This window comes from Callionymus lyra, chromosome 1 (assembly GCF_982586985.1).
Source record: "Callionymus lyra chromosome 1, fCalLyr1.hap1.1, whole genome shotgun sequence".
NCBI classification, from domain to species: Eukaryota; Metazoa; Chordata; class Actinopteri; order Syngnathiformes; family Callionymidae; genus Callionymus; species Callionymus lyra.
Genome location: NC_141818.1, coordinates 28,875,238 through 28,896,346, shown reverse-complemented (window position 1 = coordinate 28,896,346; position 21,109 = coordinate 28,875,238). Strand labels below are relative to the sequence as shown.

Below are 21,109 nucleotides of genomic sequence, written 5' to 3'. Positions count from 1 at the left end.
AGGTTTTCTTCCAGGATATCTCTGTACTTGGCCGCATTCATCTTTGCTTCAACTACAACCATTTGTCCTGTCCCTGCAGCTGGAAAACACCCTCATACCATGAAGCTGCCACCACCATGTTCACTGTTGGGATAGTATTGAGCAGGTGATGAGCAGGGCCTGGTTTTCTCCACACGTACCTCTTAGAATTGAGGCCAAGGAGTTCAAGCTTGGTCCCATCAGACCAGAGAATCTTATTTCTCATGGTCTTGGAGTCTTTCACATGTTTTTTTGGCAAACTCTATGCAGGCTTTCATACTTTACTTTCAGGCTTCCGTCGAGCCACTCTGCCATGAGGCCACGATTGGTGGAGGAGCTGCAATGATAGTGGACTTTCGGGAACTTTCTCCCATCTCCTCACTGCATCTCTGGAGCTCAGCCACAGTGATCTGTAGGTTCTTCTTCACCTCTCGCATCAAGGCTCTTCTCCCATGACTGCTCAGTTTGGCTGGACCAACCTCATGATTCTTATTTTATTTATTGGAAGGTGTGTGCCTTTCCTAATAAAGTCCAATCAGTTTAATGAAACACAGATAAACTCCAATGAACATGTAGAACCATCTCAAGGAGGATCAGAAGAAACACGTGAGTTAAATATAATTGTCACAGCATATGTTCTGAATACTTATGACCATGGCTGCGAATGGCTGCAATGAAACAAAGAGTGAAGAATCGAAAAAGGGGTCTGATTACTTCCCATACCACTGTATATATACATATACATTAGAAATACAAATGTAAAATAAATAAATTAAAATAAAAGTGTAAAAAAAAGATTAAACAACACTTGAATAAAAGTGTAAATTAATAGAAAAATCGAACAAATAAATAAGAAATTGATATTTGAAATAAAATGCAATTAAAAAAGATTTTGAAAAAAAAAGGAAAAAAAGGTGTAGATAAATGTAAAATATATCTTAATTAGTAATGTTAATAAAAAAGAAAACTAACACTGAAATGGAAATACTAGTGCAAATAAATAAGGAAAAAGGGAAATAAAAGTAAAAAAAAGAATATCGAAAATAAGAATTCTAGAAATAAATAGAAACGAAAGTGTATATAAATAATACAATTGCCAGAAAAATATGCAAGTAAGTAATTTATATTTATAGTAATTAAATAAGAAAAATATAGGGAAATAAAGGTGTAGGAAAATGTAAGTATCGAGGACCTGCTTGAAAAGGTGACACATCGGCTCTTCATCAACGAGGAGGGAGATATGGTGGTGAACCCAAACAAGGGCAACGTTCTGGACTCACCAGCAGATGCAGTAGAACCATCTCTGTGGTTACCAAGTGGTGTGTTTAAAGAGTGGATCAGCGGGTCGGCAGGATGGTACTGATGGTGGAACAGTCGACGGGGGCTTGATGGTTACGACTGGATAATGATCATCGTCTCTGTGATCCAACAACACGAGAATTAAACAGAAGGGAACGACGGCTCCTGCCGGCTTCTCCTCCAGGTCTCAGCAGGTCTGTGAAGCTTAATGTTGGGTTAATAGAGAGATGGGACGGTGGGGGGTCGGTTGATGATTCCAGGGGTGAAGGTTGGAGGTTTGTTCCTCGTTGATCCTTCAGTTGAGAGTCCTGCTGGGCCTGGGCTGGAGGATCTTGGCTGCGCTACCAAAGCTGACCAGCAGAGTAGTGGAGGCTGTTACCTCCGGAAGTACGTTGGATTTATATGTAACTAAATTGTGATTTAAAAAAATGAAAAGCTAGGAGTCTTATAATTAATGTATATTAATATTAGAAATGTTTAAAAAGGCAAATCACTCTGCAGTAGGAATTTAAGTATATTGGTGCAAATCATTGTATTTGTTTACTTATTTTGAGTGAATATTTTCCTTCTGATAAAGTATGGGAGATTCATCTGAAGTGAAGCTTTTCAGAATTCTTCATCGGATTTTTACATTCTCGCGACAAGATGTCTGAGCCTGACAGACGAGAGGATTCCTCAAAACGTTCCTTGAACTTGAAGTAGCGAGAGATGCTAACAGGTGAAACATGCTAACTTATAAAACGGACAAAACTGGAGTCCTTTCCGGTCGCTCCAACACGCCGTCACTTCCGGGTCTTAATACTTCGCTTCGTGGAGAGAAAAGGTCAATGCAGAGTGTCACGGCTCGTTTATTCGCCGCTTCAAGTCAAACAAAATACAAGCTTTACGATCAATCGGGCGCCCTTTTGCCGGCGACTTTACAAATCAATAGTCCCGGGAGAAACGGTCTCGAACTGTAGAAACATTGCTATATTTAAGACAAATTTCCGGGCAGAGAGGTCCTCCCCCTATCGCCATATTGGTTCCTTCAAGCTTCCTGTGCCACGATCCCCTGTGGAGATTCCTTCCTAATTTGTTTCCTTTTCTAATCATTCAAATGTTCTTGGGTGGGGGTTTCTGTCTCCTAGTCCCCCCCTCACGGATGTGTCCCGCTTCGTTCTTTAGATCCACGACCCAAGGTGTGAAAAGGCAGACAAACAGACGTTTAAATAACCGGTGTCATGTCTCTAATTCTGTTCCAAGCTTGTCTTGAGACAGTGTGTCAGTCTGAGTGAAATGTTGATTGTGTATTCAAACGTTTAAGCTCTTAGATGAAGCTAGTCATTTATACTTTATATTTTGATTATCTTTTAGCATTAATTTAAGTATGGCGTATACGTACTGTATAGTGTATAATAATTTTTAATCTAACACTTATACAGTTCAACTAGTAATAGATGCTAACGGGTGAAACATGCTTACTTATACTGTACAACACATAGAGTTAAATTAGCTAAAAATGCTAGGAGGTAAAATGCTATCACAAACAATACGACTAGCAAAAGATTATAACAGGTAAAACATGCACTGTAAAACTAGCAAAGATACTAGCAAGTAAAATATTTCCATTATTTTGGTGTTTTCTGCTTTATCTTGTTCCATGTGAAGACAACTTAATTTTGTTTTATATGGTCTGGAAAATGTCCTGTAAAAATAATCATTACTGCACTACCATGGGACACTCCTCTGTTCCCACACCATTGCCTCTCTAGCGCCTCTATCACACTCCCTGATCTGCACCCACCTGTTTCAACCTGGGTTAGGCTGAGCTGTGACTTGACGTCAAAGACGGACGGCAACAGAAAAAAGACACTTGGGCCTCCACGGTTAAATTGGCTTTTGAAAAACTTGCAGAAAAGCAGAAACAAAACCCTGATTAGCGGGCGTCTTCGTGGCCTAAATGAGGGTGAAAATACAGCGAGCCGATGTCCACTTCTCCGTCTCTTTGATATTTCTCTCGCTCTTTTAGCTCGGGGGCCTCCAATTATCTGGGGATTGCCAAACAGTTTCCCCTCCATCTGCAAATATTGTCATTAGAAGTGTCCGTCAAAGGAGATGAGCCGATGAGAGCGAGGGGGTGAAAAGGGATGAGGGCGAATTTTCTGCATTGGTTGTGTCAGCGCCTTTTAAATGTTTGTGTTTATACAGTCGGCAGCAAAAGTTTTGCCAAACTGTGTGTAAAAAAAAACCAACCTTAATAAAGGGAATTAAGAGCAGGCGGAAGAATCTGTGTCGAGGCAAGAAGGAGTGAGAGTGTGTCGCCCGCTCACAAACAATCGTAGTAAAAACTATTAACACTCCTGCCTGTGGGTGAAGCGTAAGGATGTGTTTGTGTGTGAGACAGAGAGACAGAGGGGAAATGAGGCTGGATCATAGAGATTTATTACATGGCCGTGGCTTCCTAATTAGCATAAAGACTGGACCGGCCCACTCAAGCAGAGAATTAAAAACCTTAATTGTGCTGTCAGCCTTCCTCTCTCTTTCCCACTGTTGCCCTCCTCAATCCACGCCACCGCCTTGTTGGTGATAAATGAGGAAACAGGCTTCTTCCTCTTCTTCTTCTTCTTCTTCTAATTGTCTCAGACGCGAGGAGTGGATCGTTGAAGCGCTTTCCATGAAATCTTTGTTTCAAGAAAAGAAAATGAGTTCTCGTGTTTGACCCCGAAGCACTTGAAGAAACAGAGACGCGCTAAACAACCCAGAGATCCGTCAGCGTACGGGAGGATTATTAAGTCTGCGTTTAGTAGAACAAATCACTACGCTGGGTTTCGCTTCCAGGTTGGAGGGAGCCAACTTGTGACTGGTGTCCTGTCCAGGGTGTCCCCCCCCTCTTGCCTGAAGACACTGGGATAGGCTCCAACACCCCCTGCAAACCCTACAAGGGGATAAGCAGCATAGAAAATAAATGAATGAATGACCGTGTCCAGCTCATGGCTGGATTACAGCGTCTACAGTTAGAGAATACAACCATTCATGGAGATTTAACACCAAAAAGAAAACGTAATTCATTAAAATAATGGACTTAATTAATAAAAATTAATTAATTTTATCTGTTTTGGGGATATTTTTGTGGCATATATGCACCATAAATACAAGTGCTTGTAAGGTAAGGTAAGGTAAGGTAAAACTTTATTGATCCCTCAGGAGGTCTCCTTCGGGAAATTGTTTTTTTCCAGTAGCCAGCAATTTTTCATAAACAATAAAAAAGAATACATAAAAAATAAAATAAGAAAAGAACATAAGAGGAAGAACAAGATGACACAATCTAAGTATAAAGATAAAGACAAAGAACATAGGTCAAAGAAAAACAACAAAGACAAAGGATACAAAGACTAACATGGAACAGAACATCCAGATACCCTCACTCCACTCCTGCCCCCGAACTCAGAATTGTACAATTTAATAGCCAGAGGGATGAATGAGTCCCTGAGTCTATTTGTTTTGCACCTGGGTAGGAGCATTCGTGCACTCATTCTGCTTCTCTGCTCACTGATGACAGTGTTCAGAGCATGATGTCATCATCCATGATGGACAGTAGTTTGTTCAATGATCTCCTCTCAGCAACTGTCACCAGTGAGTCCAGCTTCATTCCAACCACAGAACCAGCCCTCCTGATCAACCTGTCCAACCTGTTGACACTCCTCTTGGACACATTTCCACCCCAACACACCACAGCATAGAACATGACACTGGCCACCACAGACTGGTAGAACATGCAGAGGAGCTTCTTGCAGATGTTAAATCGAAGCCTCCTCAGAAAGTACAGTCTACTCTGAACCTTCTTATATACATGGTGTGTATTGCAGGATCAGTCCAGTTTACTGTCCATCCACACACCGAGGTACCTATAGTTGTCCACTATCTCCACCTCGTCGCCTCTGATGGACACTGGACGTGGCTTTGTCCTGGACCTCCCGATGTCCAAGACCAGCTCTTTGGTCTTTGAGGTGTTCAGCTGCAAGTGGTTCCTCTCACTCCAGTCCACAAAGTCACTTATCAGACTCCTATACTCGTCTTCGCTGTTGTCCCTGATGCATCCAACAATGGCAGTGTCGTCAGCATACTTCTGGACGAGACTCAGCTCTGAGTTGTAGCAGAAGTCTGAAGTGTAGATGGTGAAGAGGAGAGGGGCCAGTACTGTCCCCTGAGGTGCTCCTGTGCTGCACACCACAGTGTCAGACTTGATATCCTTCAGCCTGACATACTGTGGTCGATCAGTAAGATAGTCCGTAATCCAGGAGACCAGACCAGGGTCCACATGCATCTTAGTCAGTTTGTCCTGCAGCAGAGTGGGTTGGATAGTGTTGAAGGCACTAGAAAAGTCCAGGAACAGGATCCTCACTGAACCGCTTCCTTTATCCAAGTGGGAGTAGGTCCGATGCAGGAGGTGAAGGATGGCATCTTCCACACCAACTGCTGGCTGGTAGGCAAACTGCAGGGGGTCTTGCGCGTGCTGGACTTGTGGCCTGAGATGTTTGAGGACCAGCAGCTCCAGTGTCTTCATCAGCTGCGAAGTCAGTGCCCCCGATCTGTAATCGTTCAATTCGTTCGTAAGTAAGTAAGTAAGTAATTTATATTTATAGAGCACTTTTCCAGACCAGGGTCACAAAGCGCTTAAACAATCAAAACAATCCTCAATAAAATATATACTTATAAGGTCAAAATAACACCGCTTGTCTTCCAGTTTTCTAAATGAAGATCAGACACTGCCTCAGGTCTAGTTATTGGAACCATCCTGGGAAGAAAAACTTTCTGCTGATTGTTTTTATGTATCAAATATATGTATCAAATCACTATGTCATCAGCAAACATCACGATTATGAGTGCAAGAAAATATTGATGGTGATGGGACATATTTTGGCGTCAGAACAATTGAAAGAATTTACGACTTCGACAAGAGTCATGTGGTCTGCAAATTCTGCTACGCCAGAATTGAGTGCTCTGACAATAATACAAATATATCCTTGTTCCAACACTATCACAACATATTGCAATATATTTATGTCATAAAAATGTTCGAACGCAGACTCTTTTAAGACCCACTTGTTTGAGCCAATTTCCCATTAAGATACTCTTTACTTTTGACACAGGTGTACAGTGGTCCCTTGCCTATCGTGGTTTATCTTCTGCGGTCTCCATTTTTGTTTTCCAGCCCACTGTGTATTGTTTCCTGATTGGGTCAGTGAACATCAAAGTGCTGCGTTCTTTTGCTTTCAAAGGCGGGAAATCATTTTCAGTTGAAAACTAAGTAACTGACGCAGCGTGGTCCGAGGAAAATAACATACCAGACTGACGAGTTTATGAGACACTCTGTTGTTTTTTATATCAACCATAACAACTCGCCCTATTTTCTTGAACCCCGGAAACACTTTTGCACTAACTCTGCCAATCATGACACCTTCACTGATGTGCTGATTTAAGTGTGTCTTACATTTTTCTAGGACCTCTATATACTCATCAGTATGTTTCTTTTTGCACAAAACTCTCATTTAATAAAGATATTTACATTAGAAAATATGCTTAAGCCCCGCCCACTTTAAATGCTCCATTTCAGCTGAGACTAATTAATCTCGTCCAAGCAACCACGCCCACTCTGCTCTGATTGGTCACACAAACACGAGTTACATTCAGTGACTCCCGTAAATTTCAAACTCACCCCTGAAACTACCGTTTTGTACATTAAAAACGAATAATAAAAATTAAGGTTTGCTGCTTAATGTACACATTACAAAAACACCATAGCAGAAGTAACTCTCACCATGTTTACATAAATATTTATTTTGTTTCACGATTAACATGTAGGTACTTAACAGATTTAGGGCTTCTAGGGGAGACACCTCCACTAGAGTGATGTCAGAATGTATAATTTACCGTAATCTCATTTGGTGAGTTTTCAGATGGGAGAGAACTTTATTAAGTAATAACTTCAAAACAGAGCAACGTCATGATGAATGACCTACTGCATTTTCAAGAGGACGACTTCAACATTTACAACAAGTGAATAAATCAGGAGAGTTGGGTTTTCACATTAGGTGACCTTTAAAAACTAAGCGTGTCTTAAAGGGTTAGTTCACCTTAAATTCAAACTTCACTCATTTTCTACTCACCCTCGTGTCAACTAAGGGTTGGAATTACTTTCAGAGAAATCTGTTCCTCTTTAGAGTTATAGGTAAGAATGTATGTACATTATAAACAGACAAGCTTAAAAACATCCATATGCCTCCATACAGCTAATGTAATGTATGAAGCCTTGATGAGAAGAATTGTTTCGGAATAAATAAAAAAATTATATATTCTACGCTCGTAAGTTGCAGACGTTGAAAGGTTAACAGCGCTATAAAGCTGGAAGCGCTCGTGATATTACCCAGAGTACTTTGGGTTTATAGCGCTTGCTACTGTTTAAATGTCTGACACAAACAATCATAAGATACAACCTTATTTAATTTTTCTTCCGATCAATTATTCTCGTCGAGGCTTCAATACAAGATGGATGTATTTTTGCCTAAACACTGAAAAGAAACCCAACCCTTAGTCGACATGAGGGTGAGTGGAAAATGAGTGAAGTTTGAAGTTTGTGTGTTACAAGATCTTCTAAACACTTCCATGCATGAGGGGGCGACAGGAGAGCGACACCTTGGGCAGGTCATATTTTAATCTTCTGTTACTGGATTAAGACTGTACGATACACTTATCTTGTCGTACCAAACGTGGGTCGCGCCACATCTGTGTGCAGGAGGTGAACTCGTAACGTTCCAGGGACGAGCGCGTGGAACATCAGCGCAGAGGGTTCCACAGGACGGGTCTGCACGGGTCCTGTTTGTGCATCTCCGCTGTCAGAGCTCTTCTCCGGCAGAAGACGAGGTTAAGACTTCAGAGGCCAGACCCTCACATCACCTCCTCCTCCTCGCTGACAGCCCGCACACCCACACACACACTTCACTCTGAACTCCCACCATGCATTGTCTTAAACTTCCCACTTTACGCCCCGATCCTCCCTACCTCCCTTTTAACCTATCTGCCCTTCCTTTCCATCTCTCGTTTGCCTCCCTGTCTCTCGTCCTCCCCTGGCTTCAGTTTCCCCTCATTGTTTTTCACTTTCTATATTTCTTCTTCTTCTTCCTCCTCTTTAATTGGTCTCCGCTAGGTTAGCCGAGACAGGCCTATTCATCATAGCACCATCCTCGGAGACAAACCCTGAGGGAGCGAGGGGGAGATAGACAGAGTCAGACGGGAGGGCGAGAGGGTCTGCCGCTTGTCAACTGCCTCTTCTCTCTCTTTTTTTTTTTTATTCCTCTTTTCCTCCTTCTCCACCATCACTTCTTATATGTCACTTCTGCAGTGGAATGAGGAGGAGATACATTAGTCGGCCTATTAGTTGAACAAGCTGCCGCCGAGCCCGTGGATGGTCCGGCACACACACTCACACACACTCACACACACTCACACACACACACTCACACACACTCACACACACTCACACACGCTGACATTTGTAACATGGAGTATCTGTGTGAGGGAGCGATGCTGAGTGACAGACAGCGGCGCCGAGATAAAACTTTACATGGAACCTAAAGCGTCTGGTTGTATCCGGTGCCTCAGGGGATGTTAATGAGTGAATCACTGCACATGAACAAGCCTGGGTGCTCCACCAGACTCTCTTGCTTGTTGAGCAAATCCATGAACATGGACGCCGCTGAAAAGGGCAACTAAAAAGCACGCCAAGAATCGTTTCTGGAAAAGGTCGAACCCAAAGTTTTTTCACTTGACGCTCTTCTCGCTTCATTGACCACCATCTAGCTCTTTAAATGTGTGGTAATTACTGGTGGTCTACAAGATTTATCTCATGTTGCTTCGGCAATATCATCTTGATAGGTTGACGCGCCATCATCTGCACTGGAAGCTGTGACTGAGATGTTCAGGTGTTGAAATCAAACACGGGGTCCTGCAGAAATGTGTGTTCTCAATATTCCATGTTATATCTTCTACTAGCAGGGCACACTTTTCTAGAATAGGACAAGAGTTGCTGTGTCAATATTGGGGTAGGTAGAGGCCACCACAGTTTCCTTGCGGTAGCTCTTCAGTCTTGACCAGGATTCAATGGTCTACGATCATTTCACATCTTCAGGAAACTCCTCTGCATGTTCTTTCAGTCTTTGGTGGCCAGCGTCCTGTTTAAATGCTGTGGTGTGTTGGGGTGGGAATGTGTCCAGGAGGTCAACAGGTTGGACAGGTTGATCAGGAGGGCTGGCTCTCTGGTTGGCATGAAGGCTGGATCAGATCACTGATGTAGGGAGGAGTCTGACCATGAATAGATCTGAAAGTAAGAACCAGAAATTTAAAGTTGATCCTGAAAGAAACTGGAAGCCAGTGAAGAGTTTTAAGGATCGGAGAAATGTGAGTTCTTCTACTAGAGCAGGTCAGAGTTCTGTATTATCACATTACTTAACTACACACAGGAACATGTTCAATCACTGCTTGTGTTTAAAGTGCCACTTTCTGAGTGCATCTCCTGACTCACTGACATGTTGCAAATGTTTCCTTCTCCAAGATGCAGAAAGTCCCTCATTTTGACGATGTTTTGAAGTGAATATTTTATAAGTTCTTCTGCGTCCGAACGAGAGGTCACAAGGGCTGACAAATCGCAACGCTTTACCAATCACAGGAGAGTGGGTTTGGTTATGGTTTACAAGATTTGAGCTCCAAATAAACAACGTTTTTTCAGTGGGCGGGGCTTAAGCATGTTTTCTAACGTCAATATTTCAATGAAAAGACACATACTGATGAGTACAATAGAGGTCCAAGACCAATTTAAGACACACATGAATCAACACATAAGTTTTTAATTTTCTATTATTGTATTACAGTCCAAAAACATACAGAGGTTATTTGAGAACTTTGGGAAATTGTCCGTAGGTATGAGTGAATGGTTGTCTGTCTTTGTGTGCCCTGAGACAGACTGGCATCCAGTCCAGGGTGTCCCCTGCCTTTCGCTCTTTGATTCTGGGATAGGCTCCAGTCTCCCAGCGACCCCGACCCCGCGATAAAGCGGTTTTCAATGAATTAATGAATGATTGCTCGGTTTGAGCATAAAAATGCAGCCGAAACAGAAATAAAATAGTTGTGGCGTTGAACATATACTGATCTCTGACATCTGTTCTTTGCATTTCACATATTTTCCTGACAAATCAACTTAAGGTTTTTACGCTTTTATAATGAGGTTTCACAAATGGGTTGTAAAATGAGATGCATTTATATAATTGATTTACTTTATTTTTATGAAAAATTGCTGTATTTTCTGTGGCTAATTGGAAAAAAACAATTTCCCGAAGGAGACCTCCTGGGATCAATAAAGTTCTACCTAACCTAACCTAAAGGTAGAAAACAACTGCTGCTATGGTGGAGAAATCAAGCTCCCTCTCTAGTAACATCTTGAGAAGCGTAAGAAAGAAAGGGTTGATTTACTTTCTTCTTTTAAGAGTCTCTTAGAAGTTCAAAGGTGGAATCTCAGATTACTACGATGACATCGCAAACTTGATTTTAGGGAGTTGATCTTTTCCACTGTGTAGCCTCCGACTTCTTCTCTTCTTCTCTTAAAGTCCTCAGCACTCTCTGTCACCTTTTTTTCTTTGGGGTCATGCAGGGTTTCTTTGCCCTTCAGCACCTCTTCTTCTTCTTCTTCACTTCTTCTTTCCCATGTGCTGCTCCTTGTTAATCAGCTGACGTCCAATTATACTACGTTGGCCCCTCACCACCTCCCTCCCTCCTCGGGGCTCTCAAGGGCCAAAGAAGAGCGACGCTGACTGACGTTAATTTGCATGACTTCTTGGCCTCCACACGTACGCTGTTGTCCATCTTTTTTCTTTTAGGGAAGAAAGTTAGGAAAGAGAAAGTGTGAGTTTTGTAAAGTTACGAAATACGGTGTAACGTCTTTCATATTCGCCGACGAACAAATGTTGCTGATTGGACGAAAAGCGTCTGTTCATGGAGGTGAAGTTTGATTCGCACAAGGAAGTTACAGTTGTGTTGTCGTTGTCATTGATTTGAGATCCTAGATCACCATTCTGTTTAAACGTTTCATTTTCTTTATCTATGTTCCATTTAAATGTTTTAGGATGTGTATGAGCAGATCAATCAATGGTGGGGAAGCTTTTCCGCTTGAGACCCTGGCTCCTGCAAGGATTTTCCCGGACACTGTTTCATGAGCTTTATTTAGTGAGGGGAAAGTCAACAGTTTTAACGAAAATTCAGTGTGTGCCTTTAAATGTATTGTGTCATGCAGTCACGAACACACAACTCTGTCTGAGGTGTGTGTGTGTGTGTGTGTGTGTGTGTGTGTGTACGCCTCGCTCTCATTGGTCAGGTGAGGAGGAGGAGGGGCTCATTAAAAGTCCCCTAACTCTGATTTTAGGTGTTTAATAAGAGCAGCAGTGAGACAAAGGTCTCCTTCAAGGTCACGAGAGGTTATTCAGTCTGATCCAATACTTTTCATTTCATGCTGTGAATGGAGAACGATTTATTCTATGTGAAGTTGACTAAGATAAAAGGGTTTTCTGACAAGAAGCCAATCAGCTTAAAAAAATGACCTGAAGATCAAACATTGAATGTTTGCATTAAAGCAGCTTCATCACACATATAGAACAATGAATAAAGATCAAATATTTCGTAAATGTTTATCTTTTCGACTGGGACTGTAGATTTTCCTCCTGTATAAGGAGTTTTGATTTGTTAGAGTACACGTAGCGATTCCCGTTTCTTTCTTCAGCCACTAGGGGGCAGTTGTCAACGATAATGATAATCCCTAAATCTTAATGTTGTTTTGTTTGGTAAATCTTCCTTTAAATAAATAAAAACATTTAGAAAAAAAATCTAAAATAAATTGCTAGATTTCAATAAAATAGTTTGAAGAGACATCTTGAAATGGAATCTGGTTCTAAATATGGATTAATGTTTTCCACATGTAAACATTTGCTGAAGGCTTTAATATTTCTCAAGCACGTTGTTTGATTCAGTATTTAAGATTATTTTTAACACAATATATAAGAGCGTGTTTTCCTTTTTGATCAACTTGAATTAAAATATCACTTTATAAATTAAATTATTTTGCCAGGAAGCCATCTTGTTATCCTTCACTCTCGCTCGGCCTTTTTTTCAGTTTTTACACATTGACTAAATCTAGCATGTTTTTCCTGGGAAATGGCAAAAATATATGCAACTAAAGGGATGTAAGACAGTCGACTAGCATGATATATTTCCCCGATGGTCATGTGACAATATTTCTCCTCTCATGAGCAAGAACAAAGACTTCCAAAAAATTATGTTTTTATTCTGAAGGACCAATAAAATTATGGCAAATATTTACAAATAATTACTTCTTAGCTTCACATTACAGGTACATAAATTGTATAATTCACCAACAACAGTCACTCAGGTGGAAACAGATGTACAGGGGATGAAGATCGGTAAACAGTATTTTTTCACAGTAAACTCCAGAAAATAAAAAATAACTCGAAGATTGGAAATACGTGGAAAATAACCCAACATATCAAAATCGCCATTGAAGTCCTGTTGGATGAACACGGTCGGTACATTTTGGAAAAAGAAAAAGTGAAGAAAAGATTCTGGTGACATGATTTCTTTGGCAAATTCGCACAGCAGAAAAATACATTCAAATATTAAGACAACACACAACACACAAGGAGAAAAAACACCAAGCTTTTGTTTGGAACTACTAAAAAATTGAATAAAAAACATACACAATTTCTTAAAGAAGCTTTTCTTTTCTTTTTTTCAGGTATATGTCGAAGGCAAAATTCTTATCATTTGTATATTTTTTCTAATTTTCTGATATTTGTACATGAATTGGTCGTCTGAAAGAGGCATTTGCAGGCTTTGGTGAATGTTCAAGATATGTCTTTTTGGATTTTTTAAATCTAATTGTGTCTTCTTTTGACCTCAACATCCAGTCCCATCAACACCTTTAAATAAAGGAGACGTCACCCCCCCAAAAAAAGAAACTCCGGCTTGTCACATGAAAAGGCCACAGTAAGGTGAGAAATCATTTTTTTGATTTGATTGAAACATCTGCAGTTTTGTGTTTTTCTTGAATCCTCCTCTTCCACAGTTGAATACTATTAAGACGTGGAGAACATGGTAACCCTCCAGTATGAGATCTGTCCAGAGTCTAGTTAGAACAGCGTGCGTGAAACAGATTGTGCCACTAATTGCTGTCAAGATGTGATGCAGAAATCCCCTCAGGTTTAAAGAAGCCAGCAGCCATCTTTATGTATTGAGATACAGTCGGCACGCCGGCGCAGGAATCAAAAATAATGACAAAACTCATTTGCATTATTTCCTGTTTGAGTCAGAGATGAAATGGAAAAAAGTGTAACACCGTGAAGACAGAGAACACGTCGGGAAAACGTGAAGACAGCGGCAGAGAAACGACCTCACTTAGTGACCCTGCAGGCGGAACACAATGAGAGAGAAGAAGAAAAGAGCGGAAGTATTTGACTTTGAATATATAGCATTCTACCTGTGCAGCGGAGGAGGGGAGGGGGGGAGTGGAGTGTGGAGATGAGATTAGAGATGAGTGAGGGACAGGATCAGCTTCTGATGGCACAGCAGGTTTGGCCTCCCCAGAGGAACATGGGGGCACACGAGGAGGGGCCCTCTTAAAGGACAAAGTGAGGGAGTGTATGTGTGTTCTTTAAGTCTCTCGTGTGTGTGTGTGTGTGTGTGATGGCTAACCCCCCCCCCCCCCCTGCATTTCCGTACAGTACCACCCACAATGACACCGCTGCAGTCAATGTCATGGCTGTCAATCAGAAGAACCGGATCTCCGTGAGAACCACGCGGGTCAAGCGGGTGGCGAGGAAGCTCCATCGCTGTGAGATGCAGAGTTAACAAGTAATCCTGTTAACGCGTCGCCGGATTCTGGGCTTTGACCGACACCAAGAATGTGGCTTGTTTGGTTTGGGAAGTAAAGGAAAGGCGACCGGGACCATCTCCTCAAGGAGAGTCCGATCAATAAGTGCTGAGTATCAACCATTTTTTTATTTTTTTGTTGTTGAAATTTACTTCTTTTTTATTTTATTTTTGACACATCTTGTTTGGGTTGTTGTTACACTGTGACAATTGTCATCATTCACACCTGTGCTGTCGTTACACACAACAATATTGGTGTGTTTTCATGAAGGGAGTGAGCAAAATAAAAATATTAAACCAATGTGACGCCTGATGACGTAAATTAAAAAAAGGTTTTTTTTAGTTGATAAATCTTGTGACGACCATGTCAAAGTCAGGTTGGGCACAATCACATGATGACACAAAAGTGTGGTACACAGTTGTTGATGTGCAGAAACATCCTCTGTGTTTTATGATCAAGCAAAGGTCAATGTGTTTCACGATTCTAGAAGGTTCTGCTGCCACATATTGTACATACAGAGGCACTTAAGCATTTGAAGCATGTTTGGGTTTATACGGGGAGGCCATGTTTTTTCCTAAATAAATCAGTCCCGTGAATCATGTCAGTTTGTTAAATGATGATGTCATAACCACATGAACCCTCCCTCATCTGTGCGACGCACCGTAGACAAATTTCATTTTCCAAGTCCAGTCATTTTTCTTTACGTTTTCCTATCTTATAATGGAGAAGTTATCCTAGCAAACACAGAAGACTGAAGACTGGTGAACTACTTCTTAAGCTAGTCGTCATCGTTTGAGTGATAAGAAAACAGAGCAGTAAGTGACGGTCCAGAAAAAATTGAATATATTCCAGTTATTCTCTCAGTTGAATTGTTGTTTAAATCCAACACTCGGGGTACGCTCACAACAGATCGCTCAGGGTTCGGCCCCTGATTGGATTGTAAATGTGTCGTGGAGTCGAAGGAAAGGTGAGATGTGCTGTCGGTCGTCAGGGTTGTTGTTGTTGTCATAAAAAACTAAAGGCACTGTCCTTATCTTTAGCTGGTGTGGTTCAGGTTCATAATGCCTCTGAAAACATTCAGCGAGAAACAGAAGAAAAAAAGGGCTGTCGTTGTGCAGAGAGCAAGTGAAAAGATGCACTTGGTGGGTCTTTCTCAGGATGTTTCAGATCAGGGGTCCCCAACTATTTTTTGCAACACGTCCAGTTTAATGTCAGCATGATATTCACAGATGGACCTTTAGCTAAAAAAGTACCAAAAAATAAATAAATCATATTTTCATTTTCACTAATTATTTTGAGTAAACCTGCATCGTGACGTGTCAAGAGTCACAAGCTAATGTTAATATCATTTTTCAAAACAAATACATTTACGACAGTATTTGATCTATAAAAAATAACTCATATAAATGTTTTTTTTTTTCCGTAACACCAGTACCAGTCCACGGACAACCTCGGTTTTCGATCCCTCACACCGGTTTGGAGCCAGATATTGTCGCACAAACAAAAACAATGCCGAGCAGTTGATGGATAGAAACAACATTATTACAAGTCTAACGTTCAAATCAATCGTCTTAACTATTTTTCAATTCCAGTGTGGATGAGCGCCGGCCCGACACGCTGGACTTCAACCCTGACTGGTGGACTGTGGATCTCTGGAACTCTGCACTGTGAATGGGTAAGGCCTCGACCCCGGTGTCATGCATTGTCATAGCGCAGAACTGATGAAACCTAAAAAACGACCAGATGTGAACACGGACACTCAGAAAAGGGGGAGGAGCGAAAGGAAATACGGCTCTTTCCGTGATAAAGAAGCGTCATAAACAACGATTGAGTCTCTTTGTGCTTCAGTAGTTAGTCAGCCCATCCACTAGGGGGGGCCATCTTTGGGGAGTTTATCGAGAGACGTAGGAAAGAGAGCGCTAGAGAAATAATTTGCCACCAATTGGAGGATTTCAAACGGATTATCCGACGGCACCGCAGTCAGCCGAGACCACCAAACTATTAACAGGAAACTGGCAGTTGGTCTACATGAATAAACAAAGGTTTGTCCTCGTATGAAAAAAAAATCATCATCTTGACTATTCTAGCACAACAGCGTGACACACATTATAAATCAGTACAGGCCGTCACTCTGGCGGCAGAGTGCAGAATATATTACTCTATCTTCTCCATTATAAATAGTTCTTGATGTGGGGAGGCTGGATAGCACCGTCCTGGACACCAAGACTCCCTGCTGGACCTGCACATGTGTTCACCAGAGGAGGCTGTGCTTTGTTCAGAAGTCGGACCCAAAGTAACATCAGGGGAATAAATGTGGCATCGGTGGGGATTTGTGTGACTTGGATTGTCTTTACAGTCGAATGGCATAGAGACTTGATTAGTTCGTAGAAACAACATGTTGTTACAGCCAAAGAGACCCTCGTCATGACCACCACGGTACTATGAACACAGAGTCATGTTGTGTGGTGGGCAGGACTGTCAATCAAACTTCTTGAATTGTCGTGTGTCAGGCAGGTTTGTACCGAGCGCTGCTGGTGCTATCCGTCCCTCCCTCTGTCTCTCTTCTGTCTTCATCCGTGGGGGGGGGGGGGGGTCAGTGACGATCGTAGGCAGAGCCTGTTGCTGTGGCAGTTGGACCTGCACCCCGCGATGTCGCACTGTAATAGTACGGTGACCCTGTAAGGAAGCAGAAAATATTCCTGGTTACCCAGTAATACCAATAGTTTTGGAGCATTACTGGAGGGCAGACCTTCACCAAGCAGCTCAGTATTACTGGTGTAAATATTGCGTATTCAGTGTTTCCCTGCCTCTGACCCTGAGCAACTAGATCGTCTGGAGCCCCCAAGGACCACAATAAAGGCACTACATGGTGGCCAATGAACAGATTAGAAATAAAAAAAAAATAGAAACCACCACAGGTTCATCACCTGTTATTTTTATTAACATTTACCAAATATAAGACTATTATTGTATTAAAGAAGATAACACAGATCACATAACCTCCTTGGCAGGGGTAATTATTCACTAGGGTGCCTCCGTTGAGCACTTTGATGCAAACATTAACACGTCATGTGACATTGCCTCTTTTAAAAGGAAACCAGCCTCAAGAGTAAACACTTATATAATCAAAATAATGGATGATATATTGTCTGATATAAGTGTTTGAATTATTCATATTTTGTATTATAAGATGGATCCATTTTCAGAGGATACTACATGAAAAAGGGAGGTGACGATAACATTTGCTATCACTATCAAAAACACACACACACACACACACACACACACACACACACACACACACACACACACACACACACACACACTCCTTCAGTAAGAATGAAAGCTGAGGCAGTAAAGTACATTTACCACAACTTATCCCTACAGTCTATCCTCTCCACTGGGAAGAGGTCAAATCAATACTGCACCCTCACACACTCAAAGCTCTTCCAAACACACACTTTCTCTCCCTCACACACACACACCTGTCTGCACTACTATCCATCCATCAGCCCAGCTGTGCGGTGACGGCGGAGTCTGTCCACAGTCCAGGTAATCTCGGGAGGCTCTTTGGGGAAGTGAGGCATTAAGCTGCTCTGACAAACTATTTAGTCTCACTCAAGACGTGAACACACACACACACACACACACCTTTGTCTCTCACTCTTAACTCTCCATCCTCTCATTTGTCACCTTTACTCTCATCCTCTTCCTCATTTAGGTCCTAACGCGCTCTCGTCGCTCGTCCTCCATCAATCTGAAGCCATTCAGGGTCACTTATTGTGCATCAAAGCCCCTTCAGCTGTCGGCTCTTCTCGCCCTCTTAGAACTGTTTCCTCTACACACACACACACACCCACACACCCACACACACTTCTATTTCCCTCCTACCTTGCATCTGTCCTGCCTGGCTGGTGAAGAGACTGGAGGAGCAGCCGATCTCCGTCCCCAGGAGAGACCCGTAGTCCTGCTGGAACACTGGGGGACGGAAGAGAGGATGCAGAAGTGAGGGATTGCCGTCTGACCCCTCTCCATCTTTGACCTTTACACTGTCCGCTGTTGACCAACGTTTCAACACGACCCCTATAATGGATCCCTTGACAGTGACGTCTGACCTGAGCTCAGAGTTGATTTACTCATTCAATTGTGAAACTATTGTGCATCTCATTCTTTCATTAAATAAAAAAACATTTTCAAACATAGGTGTCAAACTCAATGACATGAGGGGCCCGAATGTTTTTCATCTGGACCCCCCTGTCATTGTCCCTGAGTTTAACAAACATTCTGAGGCAAGAATAAATGACATTTTAGTTATGAACTGGTAAAACAGTGAAGTGTGAGACGATGAGGGCGTGACAGAGAAAAGGATTTAAAAGGAAATTTGGATTTACTCACCTAGTAAACTGGGGTTGGGGAATCTCCAAGACTCGTTATATGTGGAATACTGTGGATGGGAATATGGACTTCCAGAGAAATCTCCTCCTACATGAAGACAACAACATCATATTTAGTTTTCAGTATAAAAAAGAACAAAATAACTATAGATTATTGGCAGATATTCAGTTTTTGTTGGCCGGTATGTTGATGCTTGAAAAAGAAAGATATAAATGGTTAAATATATTGTATTATTGTGGGTTAATTTTCACTTCTACGATCTCAGAGTCTTAAAGGTAAAAAGGTTAAAGGTCAGTGGAAACAGTTCTGGTCCCATTGAACAGTGAATGATAGTGTAGCTTTTCTCCCTCATTTCCTACTTACTGCGATCTGGGGTTTACTCTTTCACTTGTCTTCCACCCCTTCACCCATCTCTGTGTATTTTTCTCCGGTCCACCCATCACCCTTCACACAAAGCACCCCCTCCCCCCAATTTCATCTTTTTCTTTTCCATATCAACGCTGACTTGCTCTTCTTTTTTTTTTTTACACTTTGGCTCTTTCTTTTCTCCTGAACATTTACTCCTCCCAGGGGATCCCTCTCCCATAGCTGACAGTCACAGACCCTGGTGCCCCTCTTCCGCCTTCCCCCCATCCCTGCTCTCTCCCTCTCGTTCTGTCGGTTCCGCCTCAGTGCTTCCCTACACCCCCTCCGAGTGTCAGCCCCCCCGCTGCAGCCGGGGAGCCTGGGAAGAACAGCGGCGAGGAGTTGCTTGCTTAATGAAGGTATAATATTAGACAGAGCGAACAAAAAAAAGGATCATTTGCTTGAAAAGTGCCGAGATAAAACACAGCGAGGAAGCCGAGGGGCCGGCGGAGAGATGATCTGCGGCGCTCATTTAGCCGCCGAGAATCCTCTTGGACTCAGACGGAACTTCCTCGACGCGTGCATCTGTCAGGTGGGGTCGGGGATGCGGCCTCCGGGTATCAACACCGTCCCCTTGTCATCGCCGCGGTGACGGCGATGTGTCAGGTTGTTTAGGAGACAAGGGGGGGAAGGTGGGACTCAGGGGGGGTCCCCCCCCCCCTGTGTAACTCAAGGTCACACTCAAACACACTGTCAAAAACAAACACTCATAAACAAGCGAACGCACACACACAAGAGAGACACACAAATATGCCGTCAAACCTGTGGACAGTTTGGGGGCGACAGGGGTTACCCGTCTTTAGATGTGCTGATCCTACAGGCCCACAGAGAGGGTGTCACTAAGTGAATAATTGGGGAATACAGAGTAACCAGTTGTGTTTTGTTTACTCCTCAGGTCCACTTCCTGGAGCCAGGACCAGGAGCGTGAGCAGCGCCGACGGATTAACACACAAAAGCAGCAGAAAAGCACAGTGGAAGGGAATGAATGAATTAGTCGTGGGTCACTGGTGATTCTCATTAAAAACAAATTACTAATGTTGAGGAGGGACAGCTGTGCTACTGTGGCTGCTTTCTAATGATACACACACACACATAGATGCACACACACAACACAAGCCGACCCCCCTTCGGGAGCACTGTCAGCCGCGACGTGGACTGACGTTAAAGAGGAAGTGGCGAGAAGATACGCTCTTCAAACATCCCATAAACTCAGTCAGTCATTACACTTGTACAGTTGATGGACGAGTGAGAAGTTGGACCCACCAGGTACCATGCCAGTGAGGGAGGGGGTGGAGTAGCTGCCCTGTCCAGTGGGAGGAACATGTGGAGGATATCCTGGTAGGGTGGTGCTGGCCAGGTCGCGACCTGAAGTCAAAGACACAAGAGATTTAGGAAATATCAAAAACAACTACTTTATTATATTGAACATTGACAATGTCATGGAGACACCACAAGGATGGATGGGATACGTTTGACTGCTTAACACTCCATCCTTTCATCCATCCATCCATCCATTTATCCATCCATCCATCCATCCATCCATCCATCCATTTATCCATCCATCCATCCATCCATCCATCCATCCATCCATCCATCCATCCATCCATCCATCCATCCATCCATCCATCCATCCATCCATCCATCCATCCATCCATCCATCCATCCATCCTTTCATCCATCCATTAATAAATCGCTTAAGTGATTTGATACTTATTTTTTTCCGTGTCAAGTTATCTGGTCATTCAGGGAGCTCTGAGGTGAAATAATGTTTTTACAGATGAACCATGAACAGTTTTAAATTGTAACTTTATGTCTGGACACAGTTGGTGAGAAGGATCTTTAAGTATTTCCATTTTGTCTTTGTGACATTAGCAACAATATATGTACAGTATCTTTGGTTTGAGTTCTTTTAAACCTCATAATGGACAAGAAGATGTACATTTAAGAAAATATCCATTTTTAGTTGACGCACAAATGTTAAGAACGAGAGGGTACATTTTGCTTAATTTTATGAAATAAGGATTTAGA

General features: G+C 42.4%; 1 protein-coding gene across 2 annotated transcripts in view; it reads right to left on the bottom strand.

Moving 5' to 3' along the window:
• Positions 1-12,668: 12,668 nt before the first annotated feature.
• Positions 12,669-21,109, bottom strand: part of pax5 (paired box 5) — a 47,427-nt gene continuing 38,986 nt past the window's right edge. For both annotated transcript variants that reach the window (XM_087799971.1, XM_087799973.1), the window contains exons 8-11: positions 20,345-20,446; positions 18,677-18,763; positions 18,173-18,259; positions 12,669-16,957 (exon numbers count right to left, since the gene is read on the bottom strand). In XM_087799971.1, coding sequence (XP_087656097.1) covers positions 16,875-16,957; positions 18,173-18,259; positions 18,677-18,763; positions 20,345-20,446 — 359 coding nt within the window. In that variant the 3' untranslated portion in view covers positions 12,669-16,874. The remainder of the gene's footprint in view (positions 16,958-18,172; positions 18,260-18,676; positions 18,764-20,344; positions 20,447-21,109) is intronic.